At 45.5% G+C, this 20,037-nt stretch overlaps 1 protein-coding gene across 1 annotated transcript in view; it reads left to right on the top strand.

Moving 5' to 3' along the window:
- The window catches only part of LOC124044244 (tensin-1-like), a 329,213-nt gene that overhangs the window by 299,177 nt on the left and 9,999 nt on the right, over positions 1-20,037 (top strand). Inside the window, 8 exon segments of the mRNA XM_046363851.1 lie at positions 4,135-4,328; positions 4,458-4,590; positions 7,755-7,856; positions 9,143-9,320; positions 9,556-11,015; positions 12,117-12,203; positions 15,009-15,140; positions 15,683-15,778. Of these exon segments, the coding sequence (XP_046219807.1) occupies positions 4,135-4,328; positions 4,458-4,590; positions 7,755-7,856; positions 9,143-9,320; positions 9,556-11,015; positions 12,117-12,203; positions 15,009-15,140; positions 15,683-15,778 (2,382 nt within the window).

Raw genomic sequence — 20,037 nt, 5'->3', positions numbered from 1 at the left:
GATTTCTAAGCCTTGAGACAATTGAGACATGGATTGTGTCTGTGTGTCATTCAGAGGGTGAATGGGTAAAACAAAATATTTAAGTGCCTTTGTACCAAGAACTGCAAAGCTGCTGGGTTTCTCACGCTCAACAGTTTCCTGTGTGTATCAAGAATGATCCACCACCCAAAGGACATCCAGCCAACTTGACACAACTGTGGGATGCATTGGAGTTGACATGGGCCAGTATCCCTGTGGAACGATTTCGACACCTTGTAGAGAGCCTACCCTGACAAATTGAGGCTGTCAGACCTGGTCTACAGAAAGAAAAACACTTTGTTTGGGTATTTGGATACATACAGTACATATATATGCTTGCAATCTATTCAATACATTACTTTGAAGGGAATTCCCCTTGATTTGACCCCAGATAACCCTTCCTCACCATAACATAGTCCCTCACAGGAGCATATTCACAGCGAGGTGTAGGGAGATGAGTGCTAGCCCTGTCTTCATAAAATACTTTATCCCATTTCCTATGTCTTGGATCCATTTTATTCAATACAATATCTGTGTTTATGTGGTTGAGAAACGAGGGGGAGAAGACAATTCCCCAAATATATCCTGGGAATCTCCACTGTAACAGCTGGAAGCTATTAGCCATCGCCAGGGCAACGGCACAGTGTTTGACAGGCTCCGCTGTGCATACTGGGTCCATCTGTTTTCTGTGATTCCAGGCCCGTTTGGGAGGGGGGGTTACCAGCTACACACTATTCATGCACCAGTGCTTGAGATGTATATAACAATGCCCCTCCTCGATCCACAAATCAAAATCTGAACTCAGCCTGGACAATTTTACCTATCTCTTCCCCATACTGTTTATATTTATTTACTTTTCTGCTCTTTTGCACACCAATATCTCTACATGTACATGACCATCTAATCATTTATCACTCCAGTGTTAATCTGCAAAATTGTAATTATTCGCCTACCTCCTCATGCCTTTTGCACACAATGTATATAGACTCTCTTTTTTTTATACTGTGTTATTGACTTGTTAATTGTTTACTCCATGTGTAACTCTGTGTTGTTGTCTGTTCACACTGCTATGCTTTATCATGGCCAGGTCGCAGTTGCAAATGAGAACTGGTTCTCAACTAGCCTACCTGGTTAAATAAAGGTGAAATAAAAAATAAAATAGAAATGTGACACTACTTAAGCCGCACCATTGGAGGAAAATCAAGAGTAAATAAATGGGCATATGAATGGCATGTGTGCAGGTTTTGCCGTTTTAGGCCTACTCTTAGATCCTACTCTTAGATCCTACTCTTAGATCCTACTCTTAGATCCTACTCTTAGATCCTACTCTTAGATCCTACTCTTAGATCCTACTCTTAGAGCCTACTCTTAGATCCTACTCTTAGATCCTACTCTTAGATCCTACTCTCAGATCCTACTCTTAGATCCTACTCTTAGATCCTACTCTTAGAACCTATTCTTAGATCCTACTCTTAGATCCTACTCTTAGATCCTACTCTTAGATCTTGTCACTGTACTGTTTAGGTATGCAGAAAGTTGGGTTCCGACAAAATACAATTTAGCCTTGTTCACACTGCACGCCTTAATGCTCAAATCAGTTTTGTTTTTCAAATCCGTTTTGGAATACTGACTGTCCAAACTACAAGTTACAAGTGACCAAATAGGATTTGCGTGTGTTCTGACAACAGTCATTTGATGACATGGCAACGCTACTTGTTATAGTAACGACGGGTGTGTGTGCAGTGATGTAGGCTGATTGGTGATGGTGCTCATGCTTCTTATCACTCACAAGTCATGTAACAAGTTATAAGGTGTCAACAATACCTGTCATGGACATTTCCCAGTTGCTTTGAATGTTCAAAATCATAGTGTAAGAACACCTTTAAAGACTCAAAAGGATAAGATTACGAACAAATTAGTGAATGTGCTAAAAAGCTAAACAGTGACCTAGCTAGCTAGTTGACTGCTGTGGCTAATCAAAAATTACTCATTTGGAAAGTTGGATAAAAAACTAACGAGCTAGTAAGTTACTACATGCTCTTGACAAACTGTCAACAGAGTAGCTAGCAAGCGACAATATATGCCAAATAACAGTCTAAAAACCACTTGAGGGCAAATTCATCACATTTGACACAAGTCGGATGGCCATTAATCAGATCTGACACCAGTCGGATGGCCATTAATCAGATTTGACACAAGTTGGATGGCCATTAATCAGATTTGACACCAGTCGGATGGCCATTAATCAGATTTGACACCAGTCGGATGGCCATTAATCAGATCTGACACCAGTCGGATGGCCATTAATCAGATTTGACACCAGTCGGATGGCCATTAATCAGATCTGACACCAGTCGGATGGCCATTAATCAGATTTGACACCAGTCGGATGGCCATTAATCAGATCTGACACAAGTCGAATGGCCATTAATCAGATTTGACACCAGTCGGATGGCCATTAATCAGATCTGACACAAGTCGGATGGCCATTAATCAGATTTGACACCGTGTCGGATGGCCATTAATCAGATTTGACACAAGTCGGATGGCCATTAATCAGATCTGTGTCTGTTTTTTTTCCCAAAGGTGATTTGAAATGTGGCTAGTAATATATGTGCTTATTGGCTGTTCATACTGCAGCAAAAATAACAGATTTGAATTGGATATGCACACAAGGCTGTAGTTATGCTAGATTTCTGTTGATGTGTATACAGTGTTGTGCATTAGACAGACAGGATGTTAGTTGGCCTCTTAGAAGACTGCCATCCTTTGATACCACCTCCAAAACCCCTGTGTAGTTTTTTTTTACATGCAGTTTAAGGTTGTGGAATATGGAGATGTCTCCTCAGAGTCATGAATATGACTTGGAGTACCCAAACACATAAGGAAGGTTTGACTCTTGTATGACCAAAGAGGCCAGATCTATTCTGACAGTAACTATAACCATCTTAGTTTCCCACAGCTGCAGGCTAATGCTATCGCTAACTTTTCCCCTGTGGATATATCGCCTGGTTTATCCAGCCAGAGGCTGAGCTAGGGCTCGTAAATATTTTTCACGGTTTCCATAACAGTCGACTCTCTCACTAGGGTGTGTTTGCATGCTTTTCCATCTTCGGGACGGTATGTCAGAACTTCAGGCCAGAAGAATCCATGAATCAGACAGATAGTTTGCAGACAGTCAGTGCTAGCTACAGAGTATATTGCATTATACCTGAACAAAAAAAGCAATGGAGGTGTTTATGCGCAATTTTCAGTGACTATCAAAGAGAATATTTACTTTAAACTTGAAGAACCCAGGGAAACATTTAACATATGTTTAGGAAAAGCTGGATTTGACACAAAACATACCATAGGTAGAATCTTTACATTAAGCTAATGTCTATGGTTACAATTTTTTTATTTTTTTATTTTACTTTTATTTAACCAGGCAAGTCAGTTAAGAACAAATTCCTATTTTCAATGATGGCCTAGGAACAGTGGGTTAACTGCCTTGTTCAGGGGCAGAACGACAGATTTGTACCATGTCATCTCGGGGGTTTGGACTTGCACCTACAGTACGGGCCATGCAGTAACTAACACATTAGGATAACGCTCTTACACAAATCCTGTTTGTTTTACACTGGCAGCTCTCTCTCCTTCCCTCCAAACCCACCCATTGAAATCAGCTTACTGGACCCTTTGAGGTTCATCCAAAACATTAGCAACCGCCACAGAGCATTACCCAGATAACAACAATTACAAATGTAGACTGTTTCACTGATGTACCAGCAAGTTCCTGATAATCTTGTGGCTTTCAAGGGGAACATTGATCCTCACTGTTCCCAACTGAACAACCCCAGAGCTCTTATAAACAGTGCCTGATTGTAGTGAGAAAGTTCTGATCTCTGTATTCAACATCAAGTAGCATTTTGAAAGGTCATTTTTGCTGTTTCTAACAAGTTACTTTGTAAGTGTTTGCCTATTATGTCGTTCCTGTGGATAAATGGCTGTTCGAAACAATGCCAGTTTGCAGTGAAGAGTTGCATGATAATGATGTCTGTTTGCAAACACTTTTTTTTTTTTACAAACCACTTGTGTGCAATGTGATCAAATGTGACCTCTGAATGATCTTGGCAGGTGTCCAGTCTTGTGGGACGTCATTGGACGAGGCATCGGCCCCGCCCCATCACCGCACCACTAGTGAGAGACAATGCATCAACGGCCACGACGAAAGCTCTTCCTACCAACCCCCGGTCCGCTCCCCTATTCGTTGCGTCTCCCCAGAGTTCGTCAACACCATAGCGCTGAATCCCGGGGGGCGTCCCAAGGAGGTAGAATGTTCCCGCTCCTAGGCCTAACCTTCTCAAGTGTGTCTCACATTATGATTATAGAGATGTGACGGCCATAATGAAAACTAATATATGTGTGTTTCTGTGTCTCCGTGTTTTCCCTCCCTCCAGAGACACATCCACAGCTACAGAGAGGCTTTTGAGGAGTTGGATGGAGGCCAAATCAGCCCCACGCCCACTGTTGGTGGTGAGGTGTTCCCCCCTGCCTTCCCCGTCTCACCGCAAACCCCTTACTTCAACCTGTGTAAGTCTCCCCTCTGGCTGGCTGAGTGCGCTGTGGAACTCAGGGCTTTTACCATAGGGAATATTTAATGATGTTCAATGTTTACTTTGGTGTGAACATCTAAAGAAATGTCTTACAGAAGGAAGTACCATTACATTTGACCTATATGATGAAGAAAACAAATTGAAAGTCTAACTGTATAGGCTATTATAAGACATCATGAGAATGACATGTTACATTCAGGTATGTGCAGGTCCAGGTGTAGAAACTATACAACTGATATTATGATCAATAACTTCAGGGTGGAATTAGTCTAGATTTATCTGGTTGGTTTTAATTATTCAATTATAACATTTTTCCTCTTCATCTCAAAAAAGAATAGGCTGCATCTCCCATTTAACCCTGTTTAGATGTAGGGCTAGTTAACTACATTTCCCACATGACCAAATTCATTTCAAACCCATTCAGACAGATTTGAGTAGGTGGTGAAGGCAGGATAAGTCCTAATAAGGCCACATTGTTTGCCATTGCCTCAGCTCATAGAAAAGCTTGAGTCTCCCTGTCAGACTGAATCCCACTTCTCTCCTGCCTTCCAGGCAGTAATTCATTGTGATAGGAAATGTGCTGCCATCCACAGATCAACATGACCTGGAACTCCACAAGTCTTCTGATGCATTTAGTAGACACCTCTTCCATGTGAAAGATAGGCGCTGTCTAATTTCTTGATTTTATTCAGTGCCTGACATCATGTTAAGGCATTTAACATTTTTTTTAACCTTTATTTAACTAGGCAAGTCAGTTAAGAACAAATTCTTATTTACAAAGATGGCCTAGGAACAATGGGTTAACTGCCTTGTTCAGAGGCAGAACGGCAGATGTTTACCTTGTCAGCTCAGGGATTTGATCTAACAACCTTTCAGTTACTGGCTGAACGCTCTAACCACTAGGCTACCTGCCGCACCGAGCTGGATCTACACATAAACAATAGCGTGAGTTGTGGCTTCATCTTGGCATTAGACTACTTTTGAGGTCAGGAAACGTTTGACTGTGGTGATTTATGGAGTGAACTACCCCTTTAAATACCATGTCAGTGAGCATCTCTAACAGTTACCTCATCTCCCCCTGGGCAAGGCCCTAAAAACACCCTCAAAGGTGTGACTCCCATGAAGATTTATGATTTATTTACTCTTTCAATATAAGAAGATTCAAGTCAAGTATGTTTCCACTTAAATGCATCTACTAGTAGTATGCTTTAACTCAAGTATACATCCCACATTCAATATTATTAGGGGTATGGAAAGCTGATGTTTGGACCAGTGTTTAGGGCTACCCTGATCCACATCACCGGCACATCCACGGTCCCATATCAGCTCTAGACATTTAGAGCGTCCCCCCCAACCAATACCTATTTGCCCAACATGACCCATCAAAAAGTAGGGAATTTAGGTTGTCATACAGAACAAAGAATTGATTGGGATTATTTGGTAAGTGGAGGATGACGCACGTCCCGAGTCTCACTGTTGATGGTGTCGGCCATGTTGGTCGAGGCTAAGTGACCCTAGCTCTCCCCTTCTGCCTATCATAGCATCCTGCACCACTTTACTCAGCATGCCACTGAAGAGCAGTACCTCTTAAGACATAGGAGCCCCTTCTGGACTTGAGGTCTACACCACATTAAGGAAACATACACTTATTCACTAATGGTCATTCTCACACACACACACACACACACACACGCACGCACGCACGCACGCACGCACGCACGCACGCACGCACGCACGCACACACACACACACACACACACACACACACACACACACACACACACACACACACACACACACACACACACACACACACACACACACACACACACAAACTATTTTCTAAATACTTAAACCTCACTGTTCTAAAGGTACCTCATGTGACTGTGGTCATATATGTATTCCTTTTGCCATCAACTTTTCCTGCAGCAGCCTATCTTGTCTTATCTTGTCTTATCTTGTCTTATCCTGCTGTCTTATCTTGTCTTATCTTGTCTTATCTTGTCTTATCCTGCCTTAATCTTGTCTTATCTTGTCTTATCTTGTCTTATCCTGCTTTAATCTTGTCTTATCTTGTCATATCCTGCCTTAATCTTGTCTTATCTTGTCTTATCCTGCCGTAATCTTGTCTTATCTTGTCTTATCTTGTCTTATGCGGTCTTATCTGGACTTATATTGCCTTATCTTTTCTTATCCTGTCTTATGCGGTCTTATCTGGACTTATATTGTCTTATCTTGTCTTATCCTGTCTTATGCGGTCTTATCTGGACTTATATTGCCTTATCTTGTCTTATCCTGTCTTATGCGATCTTATCTGGGACTTATATTTTCTTATCTAGTCTTATCCTGTCTTATGCGGTCTTATCTGGACTTATATTGCCTTATCTTGTCTTATCTTATATTGTCTTATCGGGTCGTTTCTTGTGTTTTCACACATACTGCATGTCAGTGAGTCACTGTTGTTGTTTTCTTTGTATCCGTGTTGTCACGCTTCAGTGGCTTGCTCTGAATTTGTGTGCATGGCGCACCTCTGCTCACGTCCTGCTATGTGTGTTGTGACAGTGTCACTCAGAGGCTTTTCACACTGTGATAGGTCACCTGCATGGCCCTCCCATAGAGCATGAGGCATGGACACACCCCTCACACCTCTAGCAGTGTCCATCATGATATTACACATGTTGTTGTGTGTCACATTTAGTAGTTGTGATGTCTTGACAGCTCAGCACCTGTACGCACCATTATGAAAACACACACATTGGCTTTCCCGGGCCTGGACTAAAAATATATTTCAAACAGTGTTCTCCATTGAGCTTTTTATTTCAGAACTATGGTTATTCTGGGTCCGTGAAACCAGTCCTTTATGTTTCTATTCAAGAGGCATCTGATGAGCTCATAGAACACGTGCAGCAATGAGCAACCTGTCTTGGAATTCAGTTTTCTAACAGTTGAATGAATGTAGGCTTCGTACCTTACATAGATGCAAACCAGCAAACACACACACACAGACCCACACAGAGGTACAAAATGAAAAGTGCGTGTTTACTGTCAAGACTGTTGTTGTGAAGCATACTAAATGCTAAGTCATGCTAAGTCATGCTAAGTCATGTTGCTAAAGTGTTATGCTTCTTTTTTTTCTCCTAGGCCAAGCTCGTTCCCCTCCAGGTCTGATGAAGACCCCTCTCTCTGCCTTGGGCCTTAAACCCCACAACCCAGCTGAGATCCACCTCAACCAGAGTGGATCAGGTGAATTAGCATAACATATTCTATTATCATAGCAGTGCTCCATTCATGGGCTGGAAGAGCCTGTTAGAATAGCATCTTGCACCTTCTGTAGCACGTTAGCATGCCACTGTGTTACTTACATAGCATAGTGCTAAAATATAAGCATTTGTTAGCATAGTGCTACACCCTTGAGGCCTCGCCAATGTTAGCATAGCAACCTATCTTTCATTTGAGATTCTAGTAACATAAGTAGGAACATGGTCATTGAGCATGTCTACTGTTTACCCGTTAAACTATAACTATAGCCCCTTCACTGTATAAATCACCTCTTCGTTTTGGTTTTACAAGCCCTCTTTCTTGGTCAAGCTCACCAGTAAATTGAACATTGTTTATGTCTCATATGTGGTTATATTGGAGTTGATTTTATTGACCTAGGAATGTGTATAAAATCTTGATTTATGGCCCATCTTCATAGGGGTTGCATGTTAATCCAGTCTTCAAAGCTACACTTCCATTTTGAATCCCATATTTACACAGCCGACAGGCTAAATGTGAGAGAGAGACCCAATAAATATAATTTTAATTAATGACCATGTGCTCTTTTTCATCCTCTCTTCTTGGCCTTTATGTAGTGGTTGCTTCTAGTAGAGGCAGGAGCAATAACATGTCCTTACTGGATGAGGATTCTAGGAGAGATGTTTGACCCCTCTGCTTTTTTGTTCCTTCAATGCTGACTGTTTCCAACATTTGAGTAATTTAGCAGACGCTGATATCCAGAGCGACTTACAAAAACAATCAGGGATAAATGCCTTGCTCAAGGGCACAGACAGATATTTAACCTAGTTGGCTCGGAGATTTGAACCAGCAACCTTTCGGTTACTGGCCCAATGCTCCTAACCGCTAGGCCAACTGTTTCAGCGTTGACACACGCACACGCACACACACACGCACCCGCACACACACACACACACACACACACACACACACACACACACACACACACACACACACACACACACACACACACACACACACACACACACACACACACACACACACACACACACACACACACACTGTTTTCCCCAAAGTACAGGATGACTTGATTTCAAAGCAACTCTATAATAATGAATTCAGTAGGTGAAGAAAACAAAGAATGTTTGAAATGTAAAAGATAAATGATTCATGGTGGCATGTTTACAAGGACAGTGTCACTGTTTAGGGGGCAAGTGCAGCATTCCTGTGAAGCCAGCATTATCTTCACTGTAATGAAATCAGCCTTAATGGCCAACTCTGTATCTCTTCAGAGCCGTTGAGCTACGTGGAGTCAGTGGCCAGATCCGCTGTGGCCGGCGGGGGACCAGCAGGACCCCCCGTGACCCTCACCCACCCAGGATGGACCTTGGCTAGGCAGACGACCCCTGACCCCTCCCCGACCCTCAACCCCCTATTGTCTAGCTGCAGCCCCATGCACAGATCAGAGGGGTGAGTACGAAAAGAAACAACATTAAAGTCATACTGTAGATTAAATGACATGAAACATACACTGGTTCCAGTACATGATATTGATAAGGAGCCAGTGTTCCTGAAATATACTACATGTTTACAGATAGCAAGGGACCATAGATGTTATTACCACATGTATTTAATTCTACTGTAGGTATCTTTCTAAACACTGTGTTTCATGAATGTCTCCCCACCCCTCCCCTCGCTCCATCAGAGAACACCCGTTGGCTGACAGCAGTGCGATCATCCCCTCGCAAGCGTCCATTGACTCCAGCTTAAGCTCCTTTCCTTCCGAGGGCACGTATCCCATCGACTCCCCCACCCCTATCCCCATTGCCACTACCACCTCATACCTCCAGGCCCTGGGCTCCCCATCTCCCTTCCTTCAAGCCCTGGGAACCCCTACCTCCTCCTACCTGAGCTCCACCTACCCCACTCTGTCTTCCCTGTGTTCCCCCACCACCACACCCTCCTGGGACCTGGGTCACAGTGGTCTTATGGGGAGCTATGTCTCCCCGGACCCCAGCCCCCTCCCGCTCCAGCCAGAGGCATCTGCCCGGGAAAGCCTTGTGGCCATCCTCCCCTCGTTAAGATCAAGAAGTCTCCACACACTGCATCGTGACCCCAACACCTCATCTAGCATCCCCTCCCTCCAACATCGGCAACAGCCCACCAATCAGTGCAGCCCTGTCATGGGCCACCAGCCCTCTCCGGCCAATGGCTTTGTGGAGTTTGGGATCACTGGGAGGGTAATGACAGGAAGTCCTGTGTTGGGCCGCCATCACTATAACCCATGTGCGTCCCAGGGGACACAGTCTAGCCCAGTGCTGAGCCAACAACCGTCCCTGATGCAGGCCTCCCAGGACAGCCCCATGCTCAGTTGCCAGCCCTCCCTCACCTACAGCCAACCCATACAGTCCAGTATCCAGAGTAGTCCGGTTCTGGGCCTACATCCATCCCTCACCTACAGCCAACCCATCCAGTCCAGTATCCAGAGTAGTCCGGTGCTGAGCCGACATCCATCCCTCACCTACAGCCAACCCATCCAGTCCAGTATCCAGAGTAGTCCGGTGCTGAGCCGACATCCATCCCTCACCTACAGCCAACCCATCCAGTCCAGTATCCAGAGTAGTCCGGTTCTGGGCCGACATCCATCCCTCACCTACAGCCAACCCAACCAGTCCAGTATCCAGAGTAGTCCGGTGCTGAGCCGACATCCATCCCTCATTCACCAGCAGGGCAATGGTAGTAGTCCGGTGCTGGGCCGACACCCGTCCCTTGGCCAGATGTCACAATGCAGTCCAAGTCTGGACCGACACCCAATGCTGCATAGTAGCGGCTACACCACCCCGGACGAAAGGCAGGGCACCCTGTCCCGTCAGAGCTGCTCCTCTGGGTACAACCCGCCCTCCACACCCTCCTTCCCCGTCTCCCACGCGGGCTATCTGGACGAGGGGATGATGATGGGGGTACGGCAGGGCAGTCCGGCCCCACAGGCTCAGCCCCAGCTACCGGAGAAGAGGCGAATGTCCATTGGGGAGAGGCCCAACGGGGGGCTCTCGTACGGGACACTGAATGGGAAAGTGTCCTCCCCCATCATGTCGAGTGGAGGCAGCACGCCCAGCACTAGCTACTTTCATACACTGCCAGACTTCTCCAAGCTTAACATGACTGGTAAGACCAGCTTGAAAACCCTCTTAAAACATAGCTACTGACGCAGCAAAGAGCATCCCCAACTAGCACAGACATCCCTAGCAAAACAGGAAGTTAAGATCAGTGTATTTTCAAGGACGATATGTTTTTTTAAGTGGGTAATTAACATGAAACTAAGCTGATTTTACCATCTCATAAACAATATTTTTTGGGGGTAACTTTTGATATGTGTTTAGCCACAATTGAGGTTTTTCTACAAATAAGATGTTTGTGAAAATTGTTACCCATTGCATTCCTGAAGTATAATTACACTAGTACCTAACTACCTAACTGCAATGTAAATCCATCTGTTTTCCTACTCTAGTTTTTCAGTGAAACCAGATGAAGTGATTAGTTCTAGTAAAGTATAGTGAGGTAACGTGAATGCGGTCATACTCCAATGGTTTTAGCCGAGCAGGAGCTCAGTTGGACTTACTTCTCTCTGTAAACACATTGCAGACCAGATGAGGGAATGAATGCACTCCAAGGCAGCCCAGCCAGGCCCAGATGCTAGTCTGAGATAGAACTGGCATCTGGCCCAGATGCTAACCTGAGATAGAACTGGCATCTGGCCCAGAGGCTTGGTTGGCGGCCATTTCTGCGTCCGCAGTGGTTTCACAGCTCCATTCTGTGTCATACTGAGTATACTGACGGCAACTACTTATATGGTCGCAGATATACATACTGGCTTGTTTGCGAGAGTTGGCTCTAGGAGGTAACTCGCTAATAGCGCAGATTGACTAATCTCTACACAATAAGGAGCTGATTTCAGTTGATTTATAGATTACCTTTGACGGTTCTTGGTCAGGATGACCCTCGTGAAGCATCACTGCTGCTCTCTTGGTCCACGTCTTTTAAAAAAAAGTAGATGCTTATCTCAACCAGACTAACCTGGTTAAATAAAGGTTAAATAAATAAATCACAGAGACCCAAGACTTGATTCAATGTAATGTGACATGCAGCATTCACGCAGTATCGTTCGTATAAACATACCCTTTTAAATATGGCCTAATCAAAGGGTTACTGTGGAAATGCCAGGTAAGTCGACACGGTTTCAACACAACTTCTAATTTCTTGTCCTAGACGGGAGTCCAGAGACCAGGCTGAATGTAAAGTTTGTTCAGGATACGTCCAAGTTCTGGTACAAGCCTGATATCTCCCGTGAACAAGGTGAGTGTGAATGTTGTCATGGGGGAAGAGATTAAACGTAACAATAGTTATCTTATCCCACTAGTTGTTCTTCTAGCTAGCATAAGGCCTATCTAAGATCAAATGTGGCCGAAAATGTTCTTTATTTAGTTAACCGTGAGATAGTTTGGATGTGTGTTTGATTTAAACCCTGTTGGATCCACCTGACACATCCACCCTGACACACACATGCCCTAATTTACCCTGTTCTGTTCAGTTCTGTTCTGTTGTGTTGTGTTGTGTTGTGTTGTGTTGTGTTCTGTTCTGTTTTATTCTGTTCTATGGTGTTCTATTGTGTTCTGTCCAATTGTGTTGTGTTGTGCTCTATTGTATTCTATTGTGTTCTGTTGTGTTCTGTTCTATGGTGTTCTATTGTGTTCTGTCCAATTGTGTTGTGTTGTGCTCTATTGTATTCTATTGTGTTCTGTTGTGTTCTGTTCTATTGTGTTCTGTTGTATTCTGTTCTGTTGTGTTGTGTTCTATTCTGTTGTGTTCTGTTCTGTTGTGTTCTGTTCTATTGTGTTGTGTTGTGTTCAATTGTGTTCTGTTGTGTTCTGTTCTATTGTGTTGTGTTCTGTTATGTTCTGTTCTATTGTGTTCTGTTGTGTTCTGTTTTATTGTGTTCTGTTGTATTCTGTTCTGTTGTGTTCTGTTGTATTCTGTTCTGTTGTGTCCTGTTATGTTCTATTGTGTTCTGTTGTGTTGTGTTCTGTTATGTTCTGTTCTATTGTGTTCTGTTCTGTTATGTTCTGTTCTATTGTGTTCTGTTGTGTTCTGTTCTGTTGTGTTCTATTGTGTTCTGTTTTATTCTGTTCTGTTGTGTTCTGTTATGTTCTGTTCTGTTGTGTTCTGTTGTATTGTGTTTTATTGTGTTCTGTTTTATTGTGTTCTGTTGTATTCTGTTCTGTTGTGTTCTGTTCTGTTGTGTTCTGTTGTATTCTGTTCTGTTGTGTTGTGTTCTGTTCTGTTCTGTTCTGTTCTATTGTGTTCTGTTGTATTCTGTTGTGTTGTGTTCTGTTGTGTTGTGTTCTGTTATGTTCTGTTCTATTGTGTTCTGTTGGGTTCTGTTCTGTTGTGTTCTGTTGTGTTCTGTTCTGTTGTGTTCTGTTCTATTGTGTTGTGTTGTGTTCTGTTTCTGTTCTATTGTGTTGTGTTCTATTGTGTTGTGTTGTGTTGTAAGGTCACTGTGAGGTCACTGCTGTTGGCCCCCACATCTACTTCTGCTCTCTCCTTTTGGATTACATCATCTGTGTTAAACACAAGCACATGCTCTGCTGTATTGACATCACACATTCAGACGCACACACACACAAACGAAAACACACAGGCAGGCACACACAGAGACACGCACTCGCGAACAGACACACACAGACACAAAAAAACACACACACACACCATACGTACTCAATTAAGGCCCGGGAACATCTGCATGTGATGTAGCTATATCTGTCTTACTTAAAGTCTTTAAAATGTCATATTTGGACACATAGGGATATATAGAATTGCATGTTACAGACGCATTAAAAGTTATTTTGTCGAATAGACAACAGATTTCTGCTCTCCCCTGTAGTTACGTTGAAATATGGGATCACAAAAGGCCCTCCTCGCCATGGAAAGTTTCCAATTCCCCTTCCGACTCCCCCTCTCCTCCTTCTCCCTCTTCTCCTTCTCCCTCTCCTCCTTCTCCCTCTCCTCCTTCTCCCTCTCCCTCTCCTCCTCCCTCTCCTCTCTGTCCTCTTTCTCCTTCTCCCTCCTCCTCCCTCTCCTTTCTGTCCTCCCCCTCTCCTCCTTCTCCCTCTCCTCCTTCTCCTTCTCCTCCTCCCTCTCCTCTCTGTCCTCTTTCTCCTTCTCCCTCTCCTCCTCCCTCTCCTTTCTGTCCTCCCCCTCTCCTCCTTCTCCCTCTTCTTCTTCTCCCTCTCCTCCTTCTCCCTCTCCTCCTTCCCCATCTCCTCTTTCTCCCTCTCCTCCCTGTCTTCCCTTTCTCTCTCCTCCTTCTTCCTCCCCCTCTCCTCCTTCCCCTCTCCCCTTCTCCTTCCCCTCTCATCCTCCTCCTTCTCCCTCCCCCTCTCCTCCTTCTCCTTCCCCCTTTCCTCCTTCTCCCTCTCCTCCTTCTCCCTCTCCTCCTTCTCCTTCCCCCTCTCCTCCTTCTCCCTCTCCTCCTTCTCCCTCTCCTTCTTTTCCTTCCCCCTCTTCTCCTTCCCTCTCTCCTCCTTCTCCCTACCCCTCTCTTCCATCCATCTCTCCTCTGTCTCCCTCTACTCCTTCTCCCTCCCCCTCTCCTCCTTCTCCTTCCCCCTCTCCTCCTTCTCCCTCTCCTCCTTCTCCCTCTCCTCCTTTTCCTTCCCCCTCTCCTCCTTCCCTCTCTCCTCCTTCTCCCTCTCCTCCTTCTCCCTACCCCTCTCTTCTATCTATCTTCTATTCTATCTATCCTCTGTCTCCCTCTACTTATGCTCCCTGTCCTCCTTCTCCCTTTCCTCCTTCCCCTTCTTCTCCCTCTCCTCCTTCCCCTTCTTCTCTTGTCCTTCTCCCTCTCCACCTTCTCCCTCTCCTCCTTCTCCCTCTCATCCTTCCCTCTCTCCTCCTTCTCCCTCTCCTCCTTCCCCCTCTCCACCGTCTCCCTCTCCTCCTTTCCTCTCTCCTCCTTCTCAATCTCCTCCTTCTCCCTCTCCTTACCTTCCATTTCTGTCTTACATATTCCTTGCTTTCTCCCTGTCCTCCTTCTTACTTGCACCTGCGTGGATACTTGAAGTGGTATTTTATTGAATCACGTGTTATCATGTATTGCAGCCATCGGCCTGCTGAGAGAGAAGGAGCCAGGGGCCTTTGTCATCCGGGACAGTCACTCCTTCCGAGGGGCCTATGGCCTGGCCATGAAGGTGGCCTCTCCTCCTCCTCCTACTGCTCAGCAGTCCAAGAAAGGTACTAGATCACCAATGGGGCTCCATCTTCCATATACTGGTTAATAATATAACATCACACTGTCCCTGTAACTGATGGTGGAGAACCATCCTAGAGAGAAGGGCTAGATGTGTGTGTGTCCTATATATATATATACACACACACACACACACACACACACACACACACACACACACACACACACACACACACACACACACACACACACACACACACACACACACACACACACACACACACACACACACACACACACACACACACACACACACACACACACACACAAACACGAAGGGCGAGAATGTTCTGTGTAAACACATTTTATTTATCTGCCAAAAGAACAGTTTTAAATAGCCACTAAGATCATCCTAGAACGTTAAACATTATATTTTAGTGTTTGGTCTGTTGTTGGTTAAAGAAATAAATCATTACCAATATAATAACTACACTATATAATACTTCCCCATATGAGGTGATGTCTACATACAACTAAAAACTGTCTCTCTGCGGTGTTGTTCACTGCTGTGTTGCTGGTCCTGTAGCTGGTGACATCACTAACGAGTTGGTGAGGCACTTCCTGATTGAGACGAGTCCTAAGGGAGTGAAACTGAAAGGATGTCCCAACGAACCTTACTTTGGTGAGTCACATTTAACCCCTACACACATATGCACACGCACACCAGGGGTGGCAAGCAGAGCATGGTAGGAGGAGATCGTCCCTCTGACGGTTTGACAGGGAAGTGGGGAGAGGATGGGTGGATTGAAGAAGACTTTAGAGACGATACAATATTTCTTTCAGAACTTTCAGCACCGGTCCTTCCGACAACAACATGGCATGTTTCTCAGATACGGTAACCGGGGGAAGAGTCAATTCCAGACATGAGTTTCATGATGTGGTTGTGGTGACTGACTCTTGGCTGTATTGGTCTGATGACTCTGATCTCCTCTCAGTGCTCTCCCTGTCCTGACGTTCTCCCATCCCATGTTGTTTAATCCTAATTATAGGATGGGATCAGTGAAAGTCCATTTAGTATGCTTCAAATGCTCTCCTCTCTAATTTCATCCAGAGAACGCCTTACGTGTGTTGGTGTCTGTGTGTGTGAGACGAGTAGTGTGTGTGTGAGAGATGAGTAGTGTGTGTGTGTGAGATGAGTAGTGTGTGTGTGTGAGATGAGTAGTGTGTGTGTGTGTGTGTGTGTGTGTGTGTGTGTGTGTGTGTGTGTGTGTGTGTGTGTGTGTGTGTGTGTGTGTGTGTGTGTGTGTGTGTGTGTGTGTGTGTGTGTGTGTGTGTGTGTGTGTGTGTGTGTGTGTGTGTGTGTGTGTGTGTGTGTGTGTGTGTGTGAGACGAGTAGTGTGAGTGCATGCACGTGTAGGTGTTTAATAAGCAAAAGTTCCTCCTTGTGCCAAAGTATGATCAAAAATAGCATGTTTCCAGCGGGCTGTGTCTTACGTCAGCTTCATTAAAGCTACAGGAGCCAATTCTGAGAAGGTGCGTGGGAGTCTGGCTTTAGCCTACCTATGTAGCTCCAGACCTGATTTCAAATACTTTTGCAAGTACTTTTGCATTTGCTTTTTCCTGCCTGGACTGCCAGATTGGCGGGTTTTAAAGTAGTTATAATTATATTTTTATTTGAACCCTGGTCTGGTAGCTAGCTCCCTTCCCTCCCACATCTTAGCTGTGAAGGTCGTTTTTGCAGCCCTTTTTTCGGTCCAAGTGTCAAATCTCGATATGAAATATGTATTCACACCCCTTGACTTTTTCCACATTTTGTTGTGTTACAAATTGGGATAAAAATGGATTTCATTTTATTTTTATCTACACAAAATACTCTGTAATATCAACGTAAAATATATATATTCTTTTTTTGTGGTGGGGGGGGAGGATTACTGGGGGATTACTGAAAAATAAAAGACTAATATATCTTGATATTAAGTATTCAACCACCTGAGTCAATACATGTTAAAACCACCTTTGGCAGATATTATTTCTGGGTATGTCTCTGTTCAAGCTCTGTCAAGTTGGTTGTTGATCATTGCTAGACGACCATTTAAAAAAAATATATATATATATATTGTAATTTTTTTATTATTATATTTTTTTTACAACTTTTTACCCCTTTTTGGGGTCCAATTGGTAGTTACAGTCTTGTCCCATCGTTGTATCTACCGTACGGACTCGGGAGAGGCGAAGTTCGAGAGCCATGCGTCCCCCGAAACATGACCCTGCCAAAAGCTGCATTGCTTCTTGACACACTGCTTGCTTCACCCGGAAGCCAGCTGCACCAATGCGTTGGAGGAAACACCGTACACCTGGCGACACGAGTCAGCGTGCATGCGCCCGGAGTCGCTAGAGCATGATGGGACAAGGACGTCCCAGCCAGCCAAACCCTCCCCTAACCCGGATTACGCTCGGCCAATCCTGTGCCCGCTCATGGGTCTCCTGGACGCGGCTGAATGTGACACAGCCTGGGATCAAACCCGGGTCAGTAGTGACACCTCTTAGAATGTTGCGCCACTCGGGAGGCACCACCATTTTCAATTCTTGCCATAGATTTTAATGCCAATTTAAGTCAAAACTGTAACTAGGCCACTCAGGAACATTCAATGTCATCTTGGTAAGTAAATCCATTGTATATTTGGCCTTGCGTTTTACATTATTGTCCTGCTGAAAGGTGAATTAATCTCCTAGTGTCTGTTGGAAAGCAGAATGAACCATGTTTTCCTCTAGGATTTTGCCTGTGCTTAGCTCTATTCTGTTTAGTTTGATCCTAGACAACTCCCAAGTCCTTGCTGATTAGTTTTATTTTTTTAATATTACATTTAACATTTAAGTCATTTAGCAGACGCTCTTATCCAGAGCGACTTACAAATTGGTGCATTCACCTTATGACATCCAGTGGAACAGTCACTTTACAATAGTGCATCTAAATCTTAAAGGGGGGTGAGAAGGATTACTTATCCTATCCTAGGTATTCCTTAAAGAGGTGGGGTTTCAGGTGTCTCCGGAAGGTGGTGATTGACTCCGCTGTCCTGGCGTCGTGAGGGAGTTTATTCCACCATTGGGGGGCCAGAGCAGCGAACAGTTTTGACTGGGCTGAGCGGGAACTGTACTTCCTCAGTGGTAGGGAGGCGAGCAGGCCAGAGGTGGATGAACGCAGTGCCCTTGTTTGGGTGTAGGGCCTGATCAGAGCCTGGAGGTACTGAGATGCCGTTCCCCTCACAGCTCCATAGGCAAGCACCATGCTCTTGTAGCGGATGCGAGCTTCAACTGGAAGCCAGTGGAGAGAGCGGAGGAGCGGGGTGACGTGAGAGAACTTGGGAAGGTTGAACACCAGACGGGCTGCGGCGTTCTGGATGAGTTGTAGGGGTTTAATGGCACAGGCAGGGAGCCCAGCCAACAGCGAGTTGCAGTAATCCAGACGGGAGATGACAAGTGCCTGGCTTAGGACCTGCGCCGCTTCCTGTGTGAGGCAGGGTCGTACTCTGCGGATGTTGTAGAGCATGAACCTACAGGAACGGGCCACCGCCTTGATGTTAGTTGAGAACGACAGGGTGTTGTCCAGGATCACGCCAAGGTTCTTAGCGCTCTGGGAGGAGGACACAATGGAGTTGTCAACCGTGATGGCGAGACCATGGAACGGGCAGTCCTTCCCCGGGAGGAAGAGCAGCTCCGTCTTGCCGAGGTTCAGCTTGAGGTGGTGATCCGTCATCCACACTGATATGTCTGCCAGACATGCAGAGATGCGATTCGCCACCTGGTCATCAGAAGGGGGAAAGGAGAAGATTAATTTTGTGTCGTCTGCATAGCAATGATAGGAGAGACCATGTGAGGGTATGACAGAGCCAAGTGACTTGGTGTATAGCGAGAATAGGAGAGGGCCTAGAACAGAGCCCTGGGGGACACCAGTGGTGAGAGCGCGTGGTGAGGAGACAGATTCTCGCCACGCCACCTGGTAGGAGCGACCTGTCAGGTAGGACGCAATCCAAGCGTGGGCCGCGCCGGAGATGCCCAACTCAGAGAGGGTGGAGAGGAGGATCTGATGGTTCACAGTATCGAAGGCAGCCGATAGGTCTAGAAGGATGAGAGCAGAGGAGAGAGAGTTAGCTTTAGCAGTGCGGAGCGCCTCCGTGATACAGAGAAGAGCAGTCTCAGTTGTATGACTAGTCTTGAAACCTGACTGATTTGGATCAAGAAGGTCATTCTGAGAGAGATAGCGGGAGAGCTGGCCAAGGACGGCACGTTCAAGAGTTTTGGAGAGAAAAGAAAGAAGATACTGGTCTGTAGTTGTTGACATTGGAGGGATCGAGTGTAGGTTTTTTCAGAAGGGGTGCAACTCTTGCTCTCTTGAAGACAGAAGGGACGTAGCCAGCGGTCAGGGATGAGTTGATGAGCGAGGTGAGGTAAGGGAGAAGGTCTCCGGAAATGGTCTGGAGAAGAGAGGAGGGGATAGGGTCAAGCGGGCAGGTTGTTGGGCGGCCGGCCGTCACAAGACGCGAGATTTCATCTGGAGAGAGAGGGGAAAAAGAGGTCAGAGCACAGGGTAGGGCAGTGTGAGCAGAACCAGCGGTGTCGTTTGACTTAGCAAACGAGGATCGGATGTCGTCGACCTTCTTTTCAAAATGGTTGACGAAGTCATCTGCAGAGAGGGAGGAGGGGGGAGGGGGAGGAGGATTCAGGAGGGAGGAGAAGGTGGCAAAGAGCTTCCTAGGGTTAGAGGCAGAAGCTTGGAATTTAGAGTGGTAGAAAGTGGCTTTAGCAGCATAGACAGAAGAGGAAAATGTAGAGAGGAGGGAGCGAAAGGATGCCAGGTCCGCAGGGAGGCGAGTTTTCCTCCATTTCCGCTCGGCTGCCCGGAGCCATGTTCTGTGAGCTCGCAATGAGTCGTCGAGCCACGGA

This window comes from Oncorhynchus gorbuscha, linkage group LG09, assembly GCF_021184085.1.
Source record: "Oncorhynchus gorbuscha isolate QuinsamMale2020 ecotype Even-year linkage group LG09, OgorEven_v1.0, whole genome shotgun sequence".
In the NCBI taxonomy this organism is placed as follows: domain Eukaryota; kingdom Metazoa; phylum Chordata; class Actinopteri; order Salmoniformes; family Salmonidae; genus Oncorhynchus; species Oncorhynchus gorbuscha.
Note: the sequence above shows the minus strand (reverse complement) of the source record. Positions and strands in the feature narration are given on the sequence as shown.